Source organism: Lingula anatina, chromosome 6 (genome assembly GCF_051362555.1).
Source record: "Lingula anatina isolate TDL-2025a chromosome 6, LinAna3.0, whole genome shotgun sequence".
NCBI classification, from domain to species: Eukaryota; Metazoa; Brachiopoda; class Lingulata; order Lingulida; family Lingulidae; genus Lingula; species Lingula anatina.
The window spans coordinates 1,091,013-1,112,371 of NC_141772.1; the positions used below are offsets into that span (position 1 = coordinate 1,091,013).

Here is a 21,359-nt window from a genome sequence, read left to right on the forward strand (position 1 = left end):
AGTCAAACCCATTTTGATATCTCTGTATAATATCTGTCATATGATACCTTTCTTAGTCAGGTTTATCTTCTGTCTGTTGTTCTGTCTTATGAGTATTAAATGCAGGATTGGTGGGCTTATTGCTTCTAGTTTAGAGTACTTTAAAGATGCTAAGGAATTAGATGTCACATGTTTTACAAATGGGAGAAGGCAGACGCGAGAAGAATGAGGTATACGGAAGGTACTGGTAAACTACGATTTCTGTTGACGAAACTGTGCTGAACCTGCCTTGTTGAAAGAAGAACGGACGTCTTCAAAGTTCGCTGAGTGGAATATAATGCACAGATTCATTTACGTAGGTGCGCGTACTAAGACCAAGCAAAGCCTAGACACTTAGGGTATTCTAGAGAAAATAATGCGTACATAAACATTGAAAGCTGATGATACTGTCATTCAATTTGCTCAGATTAGATCACTCCTATCGATCCATTACACTCGATGATTACTCGACTTCAGGCAACGGCAGTAAGAAAACTTACCCTGGATGGGCGATTCTTCCATTCAAAGACGACAACGAGCAGACGATCAAAAGGAAGCTGATTCGGAAAACTGCTACCATTATGTCGCCGCGCTCCTGAGACGGAAAGACACCACCGACATTTTTATCTTGGTTTATATTCTGTCAGATGGTGGAAGCACACTTTCTCATCTTTTTAAAAGTTGTTGCCTTTTAAACAACTGTTTCTTTTTCAATGGAGCTAGCCCTCTTGAGTTCTTAAGATGGTTTTCAAGAATCCCTTCAGGGGGTGGCGTTAGTGTTGACTTGGACGCTCATTGGTCGGAAATGTCGTCTGCAAACGCGAACGTGAAAATCCTTGGTGCTCTCTCGAAAGGAAAAAAACTACTTGAAAAACGTGAAACACGCGAACTGATCTAAATCTAAGTTGGTTTCAAGATCCTTTGTACTCGATCACTATACGTCATTTTATTCCGGTGGTCTCGTTAGAGGGTGTCAGGGAATAATCTCCGCAATTATATCGCCTTCTCTTGGAGCACATCGCCAGCCTTGGTCTCGGTCGTCTGGGTTTACCTCCTACCTTCAGACCCGCAAGGTCGCCATGTCTTTAAAAAATTAGCCTTGTCAGGTAATGGAACGCGATCTGACGGCTCGGTGCGCTGCCTTTGTGGCGTTAATAAAAACACACTATTTCAAAAACGATTCTCTCGTTTTGGCAGGGCGATTGATTCCATCTTGGACAATGAACTGTCTAGCACACGCGGAAGGAAGATGTGACGAAACGTTACTCGAATTGTAAAAAGATCACTCCTTTTTCTTTGTCGTTTCCACTTTTTTCTCTCGCTGATGAGTAAGTCTGATATCAGAATAGAGTAATTATAACGTTACATTACAGCTGCCACCACTTAAGTAAACCTCGTTTTTTGTTGGGCATCCCCAATTCCTGATCTGTCACGTTCTCGTCTGCGGAACTGTTCAAACGCAGACGATGCACAGCAGACGACATGTAACGATTACACACGATGTTGGTTTAATTTACCTCATCTCGAGTGCGCGCGGTGTGACACTCGCCAGGCGACGTTATCTCGCTTGTCGCAACAACCCAGAGTTGGTGGAGTAAAAACTCTCGAGAGCGCTGCCCGCGGCAAGGAGGCCTCCTTCGATGGAAGCCTACAATCGACGCGTGCGACATTTTTAGCGCTCAGCTTTTCACACGATATATTTTTAGTTTTCTCTCCTCTGCAGTCTGTTGAATTCCCAACTCAGTGAAAGAGCAAACAGTTCGGTTCCATAGTCCTACACGTTCCCTACACTCCTCAAACAGTGGGAGATATTTGATATTGAAACGGGGTTACAAGTTTAAGATTGAAAACAATTGAAAGTTTTATTTTTAGTTTTATCTGCATGTTATATTGTCGCTCATTTAATGGTAAATGCTATTACTCGAGATCCATTTCACAAGTACAGTTTCAATGAGCCAACAGATCTATTCAAAACAAGACAATCTCATCAATTTTGTTTTGTTTTTTTTTAATGTAAGAAATGCTAGATTTATATTCACTAACACTATTGACTAACATTATAAAACGTATGCATAGAACAGCGATACCAATCTGTAGATAATTAATAATCTGTTATCTCCAAATTTGAAGAAATAAGCAATTTTTAGAATAAGTGATGGGTAATGCAATGTAGATAAACATTTACAGAAGATAAAATGTCATAGAGCTGAATTGCATGAACATAAAATTTCACTGTCCAGGAATAAAACTGTACACAGTAGCAACATTTTCATTCATTGAACCAATAAGCCAACACTTGAGGGTTCTCAGAGGCAGTCAGCCGTAAAAAATGATCACGTGATGCAAATACTTCAGCAGACGACAAATAGCTCGTCAAACATGGCCACGTCACAGAAAGCGTCTTAAATATCGATTCTAGATTCAATGGAATGGCTGAAGAGCGACCTTAGCCACCTTGGTGAGATTAGACACCCACGCATTTAAGATGAAGTAAACGCAATCTAAACATCTTATCGGCAATATATTTAATGAATGATCAGTGACGTTTAACGAAACTATGTGAAAAATATATTGAAAGAATAAACCCTGCGGTGAAGAAGGGTTAGTTCTTTAATGAAATGAAATAATGTGGTGAAATAGGTTGTGATTGTCTTTTCTGTAAAGGTGGCATAAGAGTTCATCGGCGAGAGAGCTAAGTGACCAAGACAATTTGACCAAACATCGAAACATCACGCTAATAAAAAAATGCTTATGGTCGCTATTAAAATAATTTACGTTTACAGTAGAAAAATATGTATTACCTTAAAACCCAATTTAGAATAACCCGTTCAATTGGAGTGTGCTTTTACTCCATACAGGTTCATAGATATTTTGAAAAAAAATGGGCAAAAAAATTTGAATTATCTTCCTTTATTTCTTGATTGGCACAATTTTCCAGCTTATCTTTATCCGTGTTATTACTGCTGTTTAGTTAGTATAGTAGGAAGGTGAGTAGTTATGCGTAGATGTAAGTAGGTACATGTATGTAGCCTACACATAGGTATGAGAAGCACCTGTGGGCAAAACTAGGTGCGCAGACAGGCAGGCAGGCATAGGTAAGTATAGGTAGGCACATGTGAGAACAGGTAGGTATAGGTAGGTACATATAGGTACATGCAGTAATAGGTAGGTACATATAGGTACATGTAGGTATAGGTAGGTAAATAAAGGTGCATGTAGGTAAAGGTAGGTAGACATAGGTACATGTAGTTATAGGTAGGTACATATAGGTACATGTACGTATAGGTAGGTACAGGCAGGTCCATGTAAGTAGAGGAAGGCACATGTAGATACATGTAGGTACAGGTTGGTATAGGTAGGTACATAAAGGTACATGTAGGTATAGGTAGGCACATGTAGGTACAGGTAGGTATAGGTAGGTACATAAAGGTACATGTAGGTATAGGTACATGTAGGTACAGGTAGGTTAATTAAGGTACAGGTAGGTTAATATAGGTAGGTAGGTCAGTGGATACATTAAGGAAGGTATATAGCTAGGTATATACAGTAGGTTAATCTGATGAAAGATTGATTGATTGAAACAATGACGGATCATTATAATCATAATTTATTCTTATATGACGCATTCCATTAAAATACTCCTAATACGCCTTACAATTGTTTTAATTAAAAGAGCCAAATGAAACGATTTAAAAGAATTAAATAATAATATTACAAGTCATTAAGATTTAAAATGACAAATTTGAGGGCTAAAAATGGCAAATCATACAATATTTGAATAAATAGATTAAATAATTTGATGAGCTGATAAATGTTTTTTAAAAATCAATAAATAGATCTATTTATATATCTATATATAATTATATGCTCATGTAAGCACATTTCGTCAATCAACCTTGTTCTAATCCAATACATCGTCTAATGCAATAATATTACAGGCGGTATTCCTGAACGGTTGACACAGGCTGATAAGGTTAGGAGTTTTAAGTAAACGTGACCCGGGGAGATGTGGCAATAACGGGCAATTAATTAACTTTAAGCACGGAGAGGGGATGGGGCCCTTCAGACGCTGTGATACGGTCCATTCAGACGGGAATCATTTAAGACCGAAATCGGTCCCACTTGCGTCGCCAGAGAACTAGATGAATTATTATGGTGATTTAATGCCCAGAGAGTGAGAGAAAACACTGTGCACTTGACTGTAAGATATGTGGTTAATGGTTTTAATGGTTTGGTGACGTGAGTTTGTCTGTTGATCGGTCTGAAGTTGAACTTTTCTGTCCAGACGTCCAGAGAAGAGATTTATGACGGCACTTTCCTCAGCACCGATACATTTTCGTTCTCTGTAGTGTTGTCACCCAACCTTCGACGGTGTGACCATAATATACAACTAAAAACTATTCTGAATGCGAATCTTGGAAATAAAAGCCCACCTGTCCTCCCCCCCCCCCCACTTCCTCACCCAAACCCATCCCACGCCCCCCCCTCCCCACTCACCAAAACCTTCGGACCGCATGTGTTTCTATATACTACAGGTATATTCAGTCCACTTCGGTAAGATCAAAGAAGTCGTAGTCACGGGAGTCTCCTATGATATTGACACAGTGTTGTGGTTTTCCGTCCAACACCTCCGCTTTCTCAGGGAGGTGAGGCAGTCCTGGTGATGGACGTAAGTACTCCCATGAGACGGTGAACATATGCTGGCCATATGGTGCTACCTGCCACCTGGGAGGGGAAAAAAACATGCAGCGGAATCGTGATTTTATTTTTTTTTTTCATCTTTTGTCGGAAATTCAATGATGTTGTTCATTTTTAATATCTTAGAATTGATGGCAACATAATAATGATGTGAAATGTTTGTGTCTTAGTGGTATTAGGCGTTTAGTGTTGTGTAAGTAGCATTAGAACGTATACGTAGGTATATTTTCCATCTCATGCGGTAACACTGATGGGGATGTCATCATAACAGGGTAAGATTCTTTCAAGCGTTGTTCCTTAAATGGGATGAATGCCGACAAACCCAAGTTGTGGAGTCGAAATTAAGATTGATGCTTTCGTTGGAACTTAAAATGAATCCAAAATTTCAACATTCTTTTCTTTTTTCTTTCTTTATTTTTTTATTATTTTTTTTTTTTGGGGGGGGGGGTTGTCTTCCTATTTTAAGCTCAGCGGAATTAGCGTAGCCTCAACTTGATAACTCTCTCTCTCTGTCTCTCTCTTTCTCTTTCTTTCTCTCTCTCTCTCTCTCTCTCCACCCCCACACAGCCCGACATCCACGAGTTGTGACAAATTTGAAGTAGTTGGCAGTGTTTATAAGGATGTTTCTCCACAAGTCCGCGGTAATCGTGCTGCTATTGACTGTTGATATTGACTGGTGTCTTGAGAAAAGATCGATGAAGTGTCAGCAGCATTCCGGCGTCGAGATGCTCATCACTCGGGGAACTTTATCTCGGGGGCCATGACACCACCACACCAGAGCCATCTAGTGGTCGTTTTTACTTCAAAAATATTTGGAGCTGTTAAACTGTTATATTTTATATAACGGTTTGATGTCAGATTTCCTAGTTATGCGAACGTGAAAACAATAGGGGTAAATTGAGAGAAAATTGACAAAAAAAGTATAGGTACTATTTTTAGATGAATTTTGGTAGAATTGGAAAATAGTCCAAAAATAATGCTCTATCATTATTATCTTTTTTTTTCAATCATAAAGCTTACATTTACACATATATTAGCTTTGTGTGTGTGTGTGTGTATATGTTTTTTTTTTTTTTTCTAATTTCAAGTATGTACCATAATAATATCATAGATACAATGTTTATTAAATCTAACCGGAATTCATATGTAAACATTCATAATATTCTTATGCCCTCCATGTGTTTTCCACCTCGCTGTTTTGACATGAAGGCTCGATTACTTAATATTTATATCTGAATTATTATATAGGTGTATTTGGGATATTTCATCACTTAAAACATTCTTGCCAAAGTCCTAATCTAAGATTAATCTGTTCTCACTGACTATAAAAATTGCAATATAAGTCATCTCATCAGAGTCTTAGTAATGCGTTAATCCCCTCTCACGAGACACCCGATCAACTCGGACGCTTGGATGAGATAAAAACAATCTGAAGATAAAGTAAACAGCGCCGTAGCTAATATTTGACAAGAGCTCCGCGTTTTTGTCATTCAAAGCTGTCAAGCTGTCACCTCTGGTGTCTAATTGGATCACATTTGTCACCCGAGAGCTGACGGGACGTGCCTGCGTCACCGGGGAGGGGAGAGTGGGGGGGGGGGGTTGACGACGTCTGGAAAATCACGCACGCGTCACGTGTGGACCTGGATGATTAAGGTGCTTATGTTACGGTGGGAATTGTTTTCAAATGACAATTTTCTTTTTGTTAAGCGCGCGCGCGTGTTTGTGCGTGCGTGCGTGCGTGTGAGTGTGTGGTGTGTATGTGCATGTGTCTGAGAGAATGTGTGTAAGTATGTGTGTGTGTGCGAGCGCGCGATTATGTATGTGCGCACGTTCGTATGTGTATATTGCGCGTATTAAGAAATTTATCAATAATAAAGTTCCTTTATATGTGCCGGTATCAGAAAACTTATTTCCATTTCATTTGTAACTGAAATGCAGTTAAACATCAGTAAAAGAGTCTTAAATAGTTCAATGTACAGATCTGTATTCATATCATCGCAGATTATCAGAAGACCGGTGCACACCTCTGTGACTTTGCTGAACGAGATTTCATATAATTTTTCCTTTGCTTCGCTAGTCAAACCTTTCACTGCAAGTTATCAGCTGAAAACGCGGTTCCTTGAGGCGATTGCACTTTGGTATACGTACACTGCTCTGGAGAAGACGCAAGACACAGAACAATGTGATGGTCGCAACTACCGCAATCCTTGCCTTGGATTGTCACTGTGTCACATTTCTCACAGTAATACTGTTTTCATTTATCATACCTTTGGAGATTTTTGATAATCGTTATTGTTAAAAATATGTTTGAAATCATACACCGCCAACGAAGTGTATTGAGACTCCCACTGATACTGATGCCTTAACAAGTGAATTTAGGGAAAGGATTTTTTAAAAGATGGTTCCGCCCGGGATCGAACCGGGGACCTTCTGCGTGTTAGGCAGATGTGATAACCGCTACACCACGGAGCCGACATACTTCACATATACAGACTCATTTCCTCGCTGTAGAAGAGGCTCTTAATGTGCCTGACCAAAACAATATGGTATTTACATATCTTTATCATATTAGCTACTAATGAAAGTTGCATACTTTAATATGCTTAAAAGCATATTAGTTGCATACTTTAATATGCTTAAAAGCATCTTGTCATATCATCGCAATTAAAACTGACCCAATGCCACTGATGTGTTTCTGTATGTCTTAAAGAAACAGTACAGGCTTCCATTATATTCTTTCTTGTATAGCGATAATTACACAGATATTCTCTGCTTACATTCTTCTGTGCTTTGCTGACTGGAGGGAAAATAAATAGTTCAAAATTCACGGAGAAATTTGAAGAGGATACAGTTTTAGAACTGTGCTTTGAGCTTGTGGATTTTATCTGCCTCTTGTAGGAAATTTAAACTACTAAGAAATATACCCATTACCAGGGCTACAGATTGATTTTTCAATGGAAATTCACAGATATCTCTCGAGATAAATAAATATAGAAACTTTTCTGCACTGTCAAAGTTAAGAGAAAAGTGCACAATATATCACGACCCTGGTAGAGGATATAACAAGACATGTTCTTTCGCTATTTCACATATATGTATCTTTGATTTTGTGAAGTGATATAAAAAGTGGTTCCGCCCGGGATCGAACCGGGGACCTTCTGCGTGTTAGGCAGATGTGATAACCGCTACACCACGGAGCCGACATGCGTCATGCTCTCAGACTCATTTCTACCCTCTAGAACGGGCTTATTATGTGCCTGACCAAAACAATATAGCTTGTAATTACATATGTATATCAGGCGATGCATATTAGCCATAAATTTAAGCTACATATTAAGCGATTACTCATGTCAAATAATTAAATAGACCAAACGATAGTATGGCTTAAAGACACAGACACAGAGTTCTATTTCATTATTTCTCGGAGAGCGAAAATCAAAGATGTTCTCTGCTTACATTCTGAACTTTGCGGTATGGAGGGAAAATAAAAAGGTCAAAATTTACGGAGAAATTTGAAGAAAATTCAGTTTTACAGTCTTTTTCTGTAGCTCGAGTTGGTTTTTGGTCTGCGTATTTTATTTATGTTGTTATTATATAGTATATAGTATAATTGTCACCTATGGTAATGGGTTTATAACAGAATTTACATTTAATATAAGTATAAACACTAAGTATAAACCTATCTCAATATGGTAACTATATAATTGTTTGGTCATAGCCTTTGTAAAATTGTGCTAAAATGAATAAAGATTATTATTATTATTATTACTATTATATATTTTTGGTTCTCATGTATCTTTGAATTTGTGAAGTGATTTTAAAAAAAGTGGTTCCGCCCGGGATCGAACCGGGGACCTTCTGCGTGTTAGGCAGATGTGATAACCGCTACACCACGGAGCCGACATACTTCAATAATTGGGTCTCATTTCTACGCTCTAGAGTGGCGTTAATTGTAACTTCGTGACTGAAACAATATAATTTGAAATTAGAAATGAACGCCCAATGGTCAGATAGCTTACTTTTCATATATTTGTGCATGTGGTTAAATATCAGTAAAATCAGTATAATTTCTTTAAGAGGCAGTATTCGGAAGTTTGTGCTTATAAACGCAGACTTCCATAAAGCCAGCGCAGACGTTTGTGGTTTTTCTGAGCGTCTTTTAAAGTATTTCCCACACTGCCTTTGAATATCGCTCTGCAAAACTTCTTTTAGATGGCATCACACGTTAAGAACTGTGCTTTGAGCTTGTGGATTATATCTGTCTCTTGTAAGAAAGTAAAACTACTAAAAAATATACCCTCTACCAGGGCTACAAATTGATTTTTCCCTGGAAATTCACAGATATCTCTCGAGATAAATAAATGTGGGTACTTTTCTGCACTGTCAAAATTAAGAGAAAAGTGCACAAAATATCACGACCCTGGTGGAGGTTATAATATACATAACAAGACATGTTCTTTCGGTATTTCATATATGAATCTTTGATTTTGTGAAGTGATATAAAAAATGGTTCCGCCCGGGATCGAACCGGGCACCTTCTGCGTGTTAGGCAGATGTGATAACCGCTACACCACGGAGCCAACATGTTTGATAGTTATAGACTCATTTCTACGTTCTAGACTTAATTTTGAATGTGTGACAGAAACAATATAATTTGTAATCAGAAAAGAACATCCAATGGTCAGATAACTTATTTTTCTTTAATTTGTGCTAAAAATATAGTTAGAAATCAGCAAAAATACTCAAAATTTTGTACTTAAAAACGCAGACTGCTAAAAGGCCATCGCAGACGTTTGTGGTTTTTCTGAACATCTTTTTAAATATTCCCCACTCTGCCTTGCTCGGCAAAACTTCTTTTAGATGGCATTACACGTCAAGGACTGTGCTTTGAGCATGTGGATTTTATCTGTCTCCTGCAAGTAACTGGAATTACTAATAAATATACCCTCTAACAGGGCTACAAATTGATTTTTCACTGGATAAACACAGATATCTCTCGAAATAAATAAATGTGGGCACTTTTCTGCACTGTCAAAGTTAAGAGAAAAGTGCACAAAGATATCTCGACTCTGGTAGAGGATATAACGATACCTAACAGAACTTGCACTTTCGCTTCTTACACGTATACCTGCATGAATTTTGTAAAGTGATATAAAAAGTGGTTCCGCCCGGGATCGAACCGGGGACCTTCTGCGTGTTAGGCAGATGTGATAACCGCTACACCACGGAGCCGACATACTTTAATTTTTCAGACTCATTTCTTCCCCCCCAGAACGGGCTTATTATTTGCCTGACCAAAACAATATGGTTTGTATTTACATATCTTAATAATACGAAGCAGATTAGCCATAAATGAAAGATGCATATTAAGCGATTACTCATGTCAAATCATCGCAACTAAGACTGATCGTACGTGTATGCCACTGAGGTGTTTCTGTTAGTATTGCTTAAAGAAACAGCACAGTACATTATTTCTAGAAAAGCGATAATCTCAAAGGTATTTTCTACTTACTGTCTGTGCTTTGCGCCCCGAAGGAATACACATTTTCAAATTTACAACATAATTTCAAGAAGGTGCAGTTTTATAGTGTTATTCTGTTGCCCAAGTTGTTTTTTGTTCCATGGATTTTATATGTGTTTTGTAATAATATATATACGTTACAGGGTATGTACCTTTGCTTCTCATATATTCATGAATTTTGTGAAGTTATAAAAAAAATATGGTTCCGCCCGGGATCGAACCGGGGACCTTCTGCGTGTTAGGCAGATGTGATAACCGCTACACCACGGAGCCCACATGCTTCCTTTTTACAAACTCATTTCTAGGCTCCAGACTCGGTCTATTTGTGCCTGCGTGACAGAAACAATACAATTTGTAGTCAGAAATGATCATCCGACGGTCAGATAACTTATTTTTCTTTTATTTGTGCTAAAAATATGGTTAGAAATCAGCAAAGAATTTAAAAGAGTCAATACTCAAAATTTTGTACTTAAAAACACAGACTGCTAAAAGGCCAGCGCAGACGTTTGTGGTTTTTCTGAACATCTTTTTAAATATTCCCCACACTGCCTTGCTCGGCAAAACTTCTTTTAGATGGCATCACACGTCAAGAACTGTGCTTTGAGCATGTGGATTTTATCTGTCTCCTGTAAGTACCTGGAACTACTAATAGCAGACACGTAGCCAGAAATTTCAAAAGGGGGGTTCTTTTTTTTTTTTTTTTTTTTTTTTTTTTTTTTTGAAAATGTGGACCTTATCCCATAAAAACTTCATGTACATAGATCAAATTTTACCCAGAGGGGACCTTTCCCCAGCAAAAGGGGCGGTTCTGCGAACACCCCCCCTGGCTACGAGCCTGAATAGTATTTACAGATATCTCTCGAGATAAATAAATGTGGGTACAGACTGTCAAAGTTAAGAGAAAAGTGCACAAAGATATCTCGACTCTGGTAGAGGATATAATAAAGATACGGAACAGAACTTGCACTTTCGCTTCTTACACGTGTACCTGCATGAATTTTGTAAAGTGATATAAAAAGTGGTTCCGCCCGGGATCGAACCGGGGACCTTCTGCGTGTTAGGCAGATGTGATAACCGCTACACCACGGAGCCGACATGCTTCATTTTCACAAACTCACCTCTACGCTCCAGACTGGGGCTATTTGTGACTGCGTGACCAAAACAATATAATGTATCATATTTACATAATTTTATGTGATAGAGATAAGATTTGTAAGAGTCTTTTAAAAACTGATGCTAATATATCATATACAGTATAGGACATACTAGTATAGGCCTATTCTCGTTTCTTCCATTGACATTAAAGGTGAAATATCCGTTCGTGCTTGCGAGCCTGGGGTACGGATCGCTAACGCCGCATTAACAACTCGTGATGAAACCGCTATATCACTGCTCTATCGTGAAATTAATGTTTGCGAGCACTGAGATGCAAATCTCGAAGCGATAACCCGTTTACCTACCCGTTATGTACGTTCCGTATGTGCAGGTGGTGATCGACACGACATTACTCCCGTTTTGAAAATGTCGCAGCGTTGATAAAAAGAACCCTTATGTAAACAGCGGGAGATCGAAATGTATGTTCTCGATCTTTTTGTGATTCTAGCGACCACTGCTTTCAAATTGGCGTCATGATATCGAGGCCGTTCATTTGTCAGTCGCGCTCGCAAATCCGTGGCTAGAGATAATCGAGGCCTGCTTCGGGTTATTGAATTTAAGTAAGGGGTGAAAAAAATGGTTCCGCCCGGGATCGAACCGGGGGCCTTCTGCGTGTTAGGCAGATGTGATAACCGCTACACCACGGAGCCGACATACTTCATTCTTTCAGACTCATTTCTACAATCTAGAACGGGCCTATTATGTGCCTGACCACTGCAGTTGTGGTTTGTATTTACATATATTTATCAGGGTTGAATTTAGGCCGTCTTCTGGGCCCCTGGAAGACGGTCAGATTTTCAAGTTTACATTGACGGGTATCTAATTTTTTGTCGGAAGACGGTCAAAAATGGAGGGTGGATCAATGAAGATAATTTGGAAGCCTGTCAGAAAATATCTCTGGATCCGCCCCTGTTTATCATATTAGCCATAATGAAAGATGAATATTAAGCGATTACTTAAGTCAAATCATCGCAACTAAGACTGACCGTATGCCACCGAGGTGTTTCTGTTTGTATGGCTTAAAGAAACAGCACACTACATTATTTCTCGAAAAGCGATAATAACAAAGGTCTTTTCTGCTTACTTTCTGTGCTTTGCGCACCGAAGGGACACATATTTTCAAGTTTTCAACATAATTTGAAGAAGATGCAGTTTAACAGTGTTTTTCTGTTGCCCAAGTTGTTTTTATTTATTTATTTATTTATTTATTTATTTTTTGTTTCATGGATTTTATTTGTGTTTTGTAATAATATATGTACGTTACAGGGTATGTACTTTTGCTTCTTATGTATTTATGAATTTTGTCAAGTGATATAAAAAGCGGTTCCGCCCGGGATCGAACCGGGGACCTTCTGCGTGTTAGGCAGATGTGATAACCGCTACACCACGGAGCCCATGTAACACTTTATAGAAGACTCATTTTAACGCTCTTTTAGGGGCTAATTGTGACTGCGTGACCAAATAGTATGGCTTTAAGAAACAGCACAGAATTCCATTGGACGGCGTCCTTTCTGCGTCCTTTGTGCGACCATGAAACTGGCATCGCTGTGGTCGTAGAAAGGAGGCACAAGCATCGCTTTGGTTGCAGAATGAATGCTCAATGATCAGCCAGTTGTCGGCACATAAAATATATAGTTTTGTTTACTCTCAAACGGGGCCGTACCACATGACGCATAAAGGACGCCGCCCAGTGTAAAGGGGACTTTACATTATTTCTCGACAGATATTCTCTGCTTACTTTCTGTGCTATGCAGACGGAAGGGAAACAAATTTTCAAATTCATAATTTGAAGAAGATGCAATTTTACTGTGCTTTTTTGCACGAGTTGTTTTTTTTTTTTTTTTTTTTTTTTTTTTTTGTTCTATGGATTTTATTTGTGTCTTGTAAGGAACTGTTTCTAATAATACATGTACGTTACAGGGTATTTACTTTTGCTTTTTATTAAATATGTGTCTTTTTTATTTAGGTAAGGTTTATAAAAATGGTTCCGCCCGGGATCGAACCGGGGACCTTCTGCGTGTTAGGCAGATGTGATAACCGCTACACCACGGAGCCGATATGCGTAACATTTTAAGACTCATTTCTACGTTCCAGACTGAGGTTAATTTTGAATGCGTGACAGAAACAATATAATTTACATATCTTTATGTGATGAAGATTTGCATTTTGTCTTCTATTTATAAAGTTTGGTTTCTCTTTTTCATCTAAATAATCTTCCAAATAGACATCTATTTATTTCAAATGCAACGCTTTTTTTTTGACAGTGGAAAAGATTTTGCGATATGAAAATTACGAACTTAGGGAGTATATTTGGTGGTTATTACAACGTGCGATACAATTGTCATTATACCTGTCTATTTGACTTCAATGATACAATTTATTGTAACATGAAAACAGGTGATAAAACTTATATTTTATATCGATAGCAAAAAGATTAATTTATACGAGATTTTGAAGATGAATGCGGGCGCAATGCGAAAGGACAAAATTTTGCAATTCCATTAGTTATATGTTGTACCATGATTTTTTTTTTACTAATAGTCTGAAATTATTCTTGTCGATAGTCATCTTCCCAATGGATATCAAATCACCTGCCATCAGGTCAGAAAAATAAACTGTCCTTCACACTGATAAAACTGTCGTGAACACCTTAGGTGACCTTTTCACAACCACCTGTCATTCCCGCTGTCTTAAATCCTTTCCCAGGGCCGACATATACTGCATATTCAAAATGGCTGCAAGGCATTTTGATCGAATCATTATCATCGTCTTGGCATCAACAGTTGCAGTGACAACCCAGTCCGCGCAATCCAAGGGCCAAAATTACATCAAAGCGTTGGAACTTTTCAAGTTAAAAACCTACATTTCTCACCTGTCCAAGAAGTTAGTTAATGACTGCAGACACGTGAACCCCCTGTCTCCGGACGGAGGGTTGTTCGGGTTGCGAGCCGTGAGGATGTTACACATGGCGGACCTGGATCTGGAGATAGAACTGAAAACCAAACTTCTGGAGGGATTGACACACGTAGGTATATACGTAAACATCATGTCAAATCTGGCCACTGCATACTTATCTTTTACTATTTTGAAATTGTGCTCACATGAACAATAAGTTTATTCTTGTTTTCTTATGTGTCTTCAAAAATAAAATTTGTGAGGCGCAAAATTGCAAAACACTTTCTGATGGTAATCGATCCCCCAGTTTGAAAGGGATGTGCTTTCTTTATTTACCAGTAGTGGACACAGCGAGGCTGTAAAAACGATGGGTTTTGTTTCTTGGTGGTAAGATTTGGCTTCCTTGGGCTTGGCTTCTTTGTAGGTACATTCTGGACAAAACCTTGTAAGACTGTGCGAAGCGTTCCTTGCGGCAAAATTATCTGTCCGGCAATGTCCATCTGCTTTTGCACCATTCTAACGTTCAGCAAAAATTATGTAACACACTGTGTCGTTCAGTTTAAGCACCTTGACATCTGCTACTTCTATGCAAAATTTCAAAATCATCTGTGTGGGCGTTGTCCGGATATTGAGACTTTTTTTGACTGAACCATGCTCTGCTACACTTATACTTGGACCATCCCAAAGAGTACTACCCAAGGAAATCACCACATATTACGTAATGTAGCTGTGTTTCCGACAAGGCAGTCAGTTAATTGATGCTGCGAACATGACTACACGTTTCTCTACTCACACATTTCACATGTGATGCATGTTTTTTAAAATAGGCAGTGCCTTTTTCCTACACATACCTTTTGAACTAAAATATTCAATAGTTTATGTCCAGTCTGTATTATTATTACTTTATTCTAGTAAAACATTGATATATATTTGTTTCTTTTACAGCTTTACATGCAGTGCAAACTAAGTCTCCTGCCAGGACAAAAGCTGCACAGTACTGTAACAACCGGTAGATATACGCATCCACCCACTTCTACAATGAAGAGGTTAACTACAGTGAACATACCAACACCAAGAAAGACAACAACTACAGTTAAGACAACAACTACACCAACGCCAACAACTATAATAAATACAACTAAGGCAACTCCACCAACAACACCTAAGCCATCAACTACAGTAAAGACAACTAAGGCAACTCCACCAACAACACCTAAGCCATCAACTACAGTAAAGACGACGACGACAACAACTACAACAAATAGGACGCCAATACAGACATCAACCATGGCAAAGACACCAGCACCAACCATAACTACAGGAAATATGGCAGCAGCAGCAGCAGCAACAACGGGTATGAATCCCATATTTCTATTATTATTATTATTATTATTATTATTATTATTATTATTATTATTATTATTGAAACAGGGAATACTATGAAATTTAGAAAAATAATATGCTAGCTGTTGCGTTACTGAATGAAAAAAAAGGATTCTTATTTAGGATGCATTCTATACAGATAAATACATGTAAATTCCCATTAACTGAATTCTGTATTGTATGGAGATACATCTACCTTAGTGCAGACTTTTAGTTGTTCGCAATAAATAAATAAATAAATAAATAAATAAATAAATAAATAAATAAATAATGTGCATAACCAAATGAATCACAAACATGCAAGAAAGGAATAGATAATTAATTTCTATCGTTACTATCTATTTTTGGTTTATTTTAGTGAAACCTTGTCCTCCTGGGCTTGACAATAAATATAGAAACAGTTGCTATGGTTACTTCCGTGCTCATATCACGTGGACAGCGGCACAGCGGCATTGTAACGCTCTGAACGGGTACCTGGCAGAAATCGGGTCATCGCGGGAACAAGCTTTTATAGCTTATTTTGCTCAACATATGGGTAAGTTTTCGAAATTCAGTTTTGGATCATTCATATGAATAATTAAATCATGCGTTTAATAATCGACCTAGGCATTTAGAAAACGGTCAAGTTGACACCTATCGCTTGATGTCAATGGAAATTGTGCCCGAACTAAGAAAAAAATTTCTTTTTGTTCCAGGTTCAAAATACGACAGAGGTATTTGGCTTGGTGGCCGAGTAGATGACCAGCGCCCTGGATGGTATTGGGCACACAGTGGGCGCTACTTGACACACGGCTACGCCCATTGGTTCGACAGGTCATACGGGTCCAAACCGACCCCCAACCAACGCTTGATGCTGTTTGGGTCATATTTTGGGCGTTCACACAAGTATACTTGGGCGTCTGCGTCAGAGGATGGGGCACCCGTTGATGCCTATGTCTGCGAGGCTGACGCGTAAAAGAGAACTGTTAAGGAAAAGAGAACTGTTAATAAGGAAAACAAAAACATTTCCACATTTTTATTTTTAATTTTTTGAAAGGGAGGGGAGGGGGGTGATGGCCATTTGGCCAGTGCGTGTCTTTTTATTTATTTATCTATTTATTTGTTTGTTTGATTATCTACTTCTATCTACTAATTATTTTAGGGAGTTAGGGTCTTCTTATTTCTGGAGGAAGCTCTATCAGATTTGAAAGTTTTCTGCACTGGTATCAACTTTACGTATTTACATGTGTCCAAAAGCTATGGTTCCTTGTAATAACTTGACACCGAAAGCAATTCTGGAAATAAATGTGTAATGTTAGCAACCCTGTCTTTACCTATAATGCCTTAAAATAGACATATGTGCTGTATTTTTTATAATCCCGGTGTAACAAAACTGAGGGTACGTGTAACAGAAAGTCCGCCCTCTATTTAATTAAAATGGTTAGGGTTAACCTGGCCTAATTGGGTCAGGATCTAGGGCAAGGCAGCCATGATAGAAGGTGGGCGTACCATATGGTGTAATCTCAAGTCATGTCCCATTTCTTTATCAAAGGACTCGATGCATCGTACTAGGCCGGGCTGTGCCCTATCGAGAGCTTTCAGCTTATTGCCATGTATACCTATTGCTCGTTGTTATTACTGGTTTTGCATTTATAGATTTCAATGGTTTGAAATTGGGCTTATTGTTTCACCCTGAGCCTCCTTACTAGATGGTCAAATATATTGACAGTTAAAAATAAAAATGATAAGGTTATGGTTGCTTCAACACATTTAGTTTGACTTTTGTCGCAGCCGATTGTGCTGGATCGCTAAGAGCTGTCTCTCCTACTACAATCAATAAGTGACTGGTGTGGTGGGTGGCAGAAGCAACGGTTTTAGGACCACCAGACGGCGAAAAAAAAAACACATACTTGTCTAGGTCACATCACATTAAGAGAAAACGTTTTAATTCTGAATAGATATTACGGCATTTTTGTAGTGTATTTTTAAATAATGAGTAGATGGAGTAATTTGTTTTTTAAAAACTCTGAATTTTTCAAAATTAAAATTCTGAATAGGAATTGCGCAATTTTTAGTGTATTTTTAAATAGTGAGTAGATGAATTTGTCCGAAGAAAGAAAAACAAGACTGAACTAACATGTAGAAAAAGATTTATTACACCAATGTATGATAAGTCATTCAATTGATAATTATCACACGACAGCATCTACAGCATAGCGACCTCTGTCGGAATTAATTTCAACATCAGTTCGATATCGATTCAGTCAGCTTCTCTCGAAAAGTACTGAACAATACATTTTTATTTCTTAGAAAAATGGTACATGTATTCCTAAGTGCAGAGTAAATGTATTCATTGGAAAAAGGCAAAAAATAACTTAGAACAATCTAGTGTATCTGTTTATTTGTAATATATTTTCATCGAATCAAAGTTAAAAAGAGAGAAACAGCGAGATAGAGAAAGTTGAAACATTTCTCATTTTCTCTAGTAAGAACAACATAACAGTTACAACATTCGGAAAGAAAATTATACGCTACCATGGACTTGGCTTATTCAGAGTTTTAAAGACGTGCTATTGATCGAGAACCTTGTGGCTCGTAAGGATCAGGGAATAATGTGACGAGTATACACAGTATCGAAGGTGAACCGAAAGAGTATTGTTCTGCGTGAAATCAGGCAGTTAGATGCGATAGCGATCAAAGGTTGCAGATCTGTTGATAAACGTCCGATAATCCGTTCCGCCAAAGCAGTCTCACTGCAAAAATGCTGACATTTATTATACGGATGCATTTTATGAATATTCTTTTGAAATCGTTCGCGTTCGAAATCAGCGTCTATTCATCTCTGGTGGTATTGCCCCGGGCGGCGAGTTAGAGCAGCCCCGGGACACACAATATCATGTGTCAATCATGACTTTTCTGAAAAACAACTTGAAGAAAAATAAATGCACCGGATAACCCCGAAAAACAACCCCGCTCACGCACATGTTTTCAGCGTGTATTCACTCTGCCAGTTATATGTTCAGTGGATCATGAGAGGTTGTCACTAGAGCTGTCTGCCGTGTGATGTGGTTGATGACAAATGTGAAAATCGACAGTGTCATTGTGGATGTGATTGATGGGAGAAAGGTGCCATTACGGGGCTCACTGACGTGGAGGTTCCTAGAGGGCTTGCTGATACCTGGGTGCTTTCTCTCTCACACATACATACACATACTCTTTCTCCCCCTCCCTCTCTTCTCTGTCTCCTCACTCGTAAAATTTTCTCTCTCTCCTTCTTTCTCTTTTCTCTATTTCTTTCTCTCTCTCTCTATTCTCTCTCCCTTCTCTGTTTCTCTCTCTCTCTCTCTCACAAACACATACACACACACACACACACACACACACACAGAAACACACACTCAGCTTCTTGGCTATGACAGGTTAGTAATATTGGATTTTTAGCAGGGCAGTTGTGTTGACCAAGTTTGTTACTTATTTAATTTCACGTAGTTGCCATAATTTAGTGGTTATCAGTATATTCTTTTTTCTCTTACGAAGCTGCAGGGGTATGAGTAAATTTATGTAGTTTATACATGAAGATGAGAAATATTTTAAAAGTAAACTTATATGTTATCACAAAGCCCCATGCTAGTAGCTACAAGAAAAACTTCAAAACTTCTAACATTTATAATCTTACGTTTTTTCCTTGCCAACCCGCGCACTTAACATAATAAATTGAACTGAGGTAACACGTTCACGGTAACATTGACAATTGTAAAGATAATTTGGGTGAAAGATAGCAGTACAAAGTGTGACTTTTAAAATAAGACCGACATTATTATGCCAGTTGTTATGAAGCTGAAATGAAATCTAAATCCCTATATTGGTATGTTAGCATATTCTCAATTATACATAATAAAGTTATATCATAAATTACGCTAATAAAGTTGTGTATATCTTTGACTTCCAATACACATCTTCAGACCATTCTTAAGATTTTTTTTCGCCTGCGTTATTGGCATTTTTCCTTCCTCTTATTTATTAAAAAATTGTAAATCGAATTTTTTAAACATTCAGCATTATATACATTTTATCTAAACGCCCTTACCGCTTCTGCAATATCTATAGTACAAATATGTACAACTATATAATGTTTAAGAAACAAGTTCATTCTGCTGGCGAATTTTTTAATATATCCTGCTTGAGATATGCATGCCACTTTTCACAGTGTTGAGGTCCATATACGCCTTCCACAACAGCCTTCATTTTTTCCGCCATTTTTGTAACATCGTAGAATGACGTCATTATCGTCTATGACGTCACGAATACGTCACCAACGGTGGCTTGAAGCTTTAATTCATCTCTGTTTCCACACCTATTAGGCTTCAAATAGATAAAAATTCATGCTCGTGCTAACCCCTGGCAAAAGAATATCAAAGAATCACTTGTCATCACTCAGATGATTCCCATGTTCTCTGGGCGGTGAAGACATCGTCTGTCCAGTATGAGTATTCAAATTGCAGGAAGCTGGTCGCCATGTGTGATACAGTTTCTACTTTCACAATAATGGCGCCGTTTTCCAGCTCTGCGATATATTTATCACTGATGAAACGACTTCTCGCCGAACCCTCAGTTTCCCTTGTGTTGAGTAGAGTGTTTTTACATTTCTCTGACGAAGGGGGATATTTCAACCCTTGTCCCAGAATTCCTAATCTCTCTTCCTCCACCCCCCTCCAACCGTCTGTTAGTGTCGTGTTACTTGCACACCTCAACGTCCACTATCTTCTCACACGTGTCACACTTGACGTAACAACACCAGTGGAACTTACAGTGACATCTCTCCTTCACTTTCTTTTTAAACGAGTTGAATCCCCGCCCGCAGCACATAAGGGCGCACCCTCGCGTGCTCTCCGACCGCCTGTCGCACTGTCTGCCGTGTGTGCCCAGGGAACCCGTCTTAGGGTCCGGCTCACAATAGTCCGGAGACCTGTCTAAGTAAATTAAGTCGTCTTTTGTGGGCTTGTTGTAGAGTTTGTTCGCCCTGTCTAACCGCGTCCCCTGCCGGTTGAAATGCACCTCCGTAGCGCCGTCGTATTTGTCTTTAAGGCGCTCGCCTACTTCGCGGAATGGCGGGAGTTGTTGCCAGCAAGTCTTCAAACTGCACGAGCCCGAGACACCGTGACATTTGCATGCAATCTTCCCGAATTTGTAGACAGCCTAAGGTAAAAAAGAAAAAAGAAAAGAAAATTAGAGGTGTATCGCTTTTTATTGTGACAATAAGTTAATTGGTGAAGTTTTATGTATTTGGTTTAAAGCATAAAGGTCTTAGTACCTCGGGTATGGCATATAATGTGTAAACTACAACAGTCAAATCTTAATGAACACTGACAAATGTATGTATTACAATGTATTACAGCGCTGTTACTAAACTTTACTGAAATACTTATGCGTGCTATATTTAACATAGGAGAAGAACGAGTTGATTTCGTCTTAAGGCTAAAAGTATGGGCTTTATAAGTCACTCGATTGATATATGAATTAGCAATTTAGCTACAGCGCATTTTGTAACCATCAGTTTTGATATATATTAAAACGGTCCAAAAATAAGAGTGATAGTTTAATTCCTGTAAGTTTTAAGCTTACTTAAACTACATGATTGCCCCTACTGCATATCATAACCTATCTGGAAATATTTTAATAGGCATCCTTTTCGCGTAACGATTGACTAGTG

At 38.5% G+C, this 21,359-nt stretch overlaps 3 protein-coding genes and 10 non-coding genes across 20 annotated transcripts in view; 1 reads left to right on the forward strand and 12 right to left on the reverse strand.

The window, feature by feature from the left end:
* LOC106162452 (protein Wnt-7b) overlaps positions 1–1,491 on the reverse strand; it is a 36,365-nt gene extending 34,874 nt beyond the window's left edge. The window contains exon 1 of one of the 2 annotated variants that reach the window (XM_013539756.2): positions 519–1,491. In XM_013539756.2, coding sequence (XP_013395210.1) covers positions 519–598 — 80 coding nt within the window. In that variant the 5' untranslated portion in view covers positions 599–1,491. The remainder of the gene's footprint in view (positions 1–518) is intronic. The other variant, XM_013539758.2, reaches the window with a different exon arrangement.
* A 5,624-nt stretch (positions 1,492–7,115) lies between these two features.
* Positions 7,116–7,188, reverse strand: Trnav-aac (transfer RNA valine (anticodon AAC)). Its single transcript has one exon. It is a non-coding gene; the product is annotated as a tRNA-Val (tRNA).
* A 655-nt stretch (positions 7,189–7,843) lies between these two features.
* Trnav-aac (transfer RNA valine (anticodon AAC)) lies at positions 7,844–7,916 on the reverse strand. The gene has a single exon. It is a non-coding gene; the product is annotated as a tRNA-Val (tRNA).
* Positions 7,917–8,543: 627 nt separating this feature from the next.
* Positions 8,544–8,616, reverse strand: Trnav-aac (transfer RNA valine (anticodon AAC)). Its single transcript has one exon. It is a non-coding gene; the product is annotated as a tRNA-Val (tRNA).
* A 607-nt stretch (positions 8,617–9,223) lies between these two features.
* Trnav-aac (transfer RNA valine (anticodon AAC)) lies at positions 9,224–9,296 on the reverse strand. Its single transcript has one exon. It is a non-coding gene; the product is annotated as a tRNA-Val (tRNA).
* A 579-nt stretch (positions 9,297–9,875) lies between these two features.
* Positions 9,876–9,948, reverse strand: Trnav-aac (transfer RNA valine (anticodon AAC)). The gene has a single exon. It is a non-coding gene; the product is annotated as a tRNA-Val (tRNA).
* A 489-nt stretch (positions 9,949–10,437) lies between these two features.
* Trnav-aac (transfer RNA valine (anticodon AAC)) lies at positions 10,438–10,510 on the reverse strand. Its single transcript has one exon. It is a non-coding gene; the product is annotated as a tRNA-Val (tRNA).
* A 746-nt stretch (positions 10,511–11,256) lies between these two features.
* On the reverse strand, positions 11,257–11,329 carry Trnav-aac (transfer RNA valine (anticodon AAC)). Its single transcript has one exon. It is a non-coding gene; the product is annotated as a tRNA-Val (tRNA).
* Positions 11,330–11,969: 640 nt separating this feature from the next.
* Trnav-aac (transfer RNA valine (anticodon AAC)) lies at positions 11,970–12,042 on the reverse strand. The gene has a single exon. It is a non-coding gene; the product is annotated as a tRNA-Val (tRNA).
* A 671-nt stretch (positions 12,043–12,713) lies between these two features.
* Positions 12,714–12,786, reverse strand: Trnav-aac (transfer RNA valine (anticodon AAC)). The gene has a single exon. It is a non-coding gene; the product is annotated as a tRNA-Val (tRNA).
* Positions 12,787–13,374: 588 nt separating this feature from the next.
* On the reverse strand, positions 13,375–13,447 carry Trnav-aac (transfer RNA valine (anticodon AAC)). Its single transcript has one exon. It is a non-coding gene; the product is annotated as a tRNA-Val (tRNA).
* Positions 13,448–13,939: 492 nt separating this feature from the next.
* Positions 13,940–16,971, forward strand: LOC147760963 (uncharacterized). The gene is made up of 4 exons (XM_087014503.1): positions 13,940–14,417; positions 15,233–15,641; positions 16,029–16,205; positions 16,366–16,971. The coding sequence occupies exons 1-4, from the start codon at positions 14,124–14,126 to the stop codon at positions 16,623–16,625; spliced, it is 1,140 nt and encodes a 379-aa protein (XP_086870629.1). The 5' UTR covers positions 13,940–14,123; the 3' UTR covers positions 16,626–16,971.
* Positions 16,972–17,782: 811 nt separating this feature from the next.
* The window catches only part of LOC106162446 (protein Wnt-5b), a 62,440-nt gene continuing 58,863 nt past the window's right edge, over positions 17,783–21,359 (reverse strand). For all 7 annotated transcript variants that reach the window (XM_013539745.2, XM_013539747.2, XM_013539744.2 and 4 more), the window contains one exon: positions 17,783–20,845. In XM_013539745.2, coding sequence (XP_013395199.1) covers positions 20,384–20,845 — 462 coding nt within the window. In that variant the 3' untranslated portion in view covers positions 17,783–20,383. The remainder of the gene's footprint in view (positions 20,846–21,359) is intronic.

Excerpts from the sequence above, each read along its gene's own strand:
- LOC147760963 (XM_087014503.1), top strand. The coding sequence starts at position 14,124 with ATGGCTGCAAGGCATTTTGATCGAATCATTATCATCGTCTTGGCATCA. Across the intron at positions 15,642-16,028 it reads AGCAGCAGCAGCAACAACGG|TGAAACCTTGTCCTCCTGGG; the intron begins GTATGAATCCCA and ends GGTTTATTTTAG. Across the intron at positions 16,206-16,365 it reads TTATTTTGCTCAACATATGG|GTTCAAAATACGACAGAGGT; the intron begins GTAAGTTTTCGA and ends TTTTTGTTCCAG.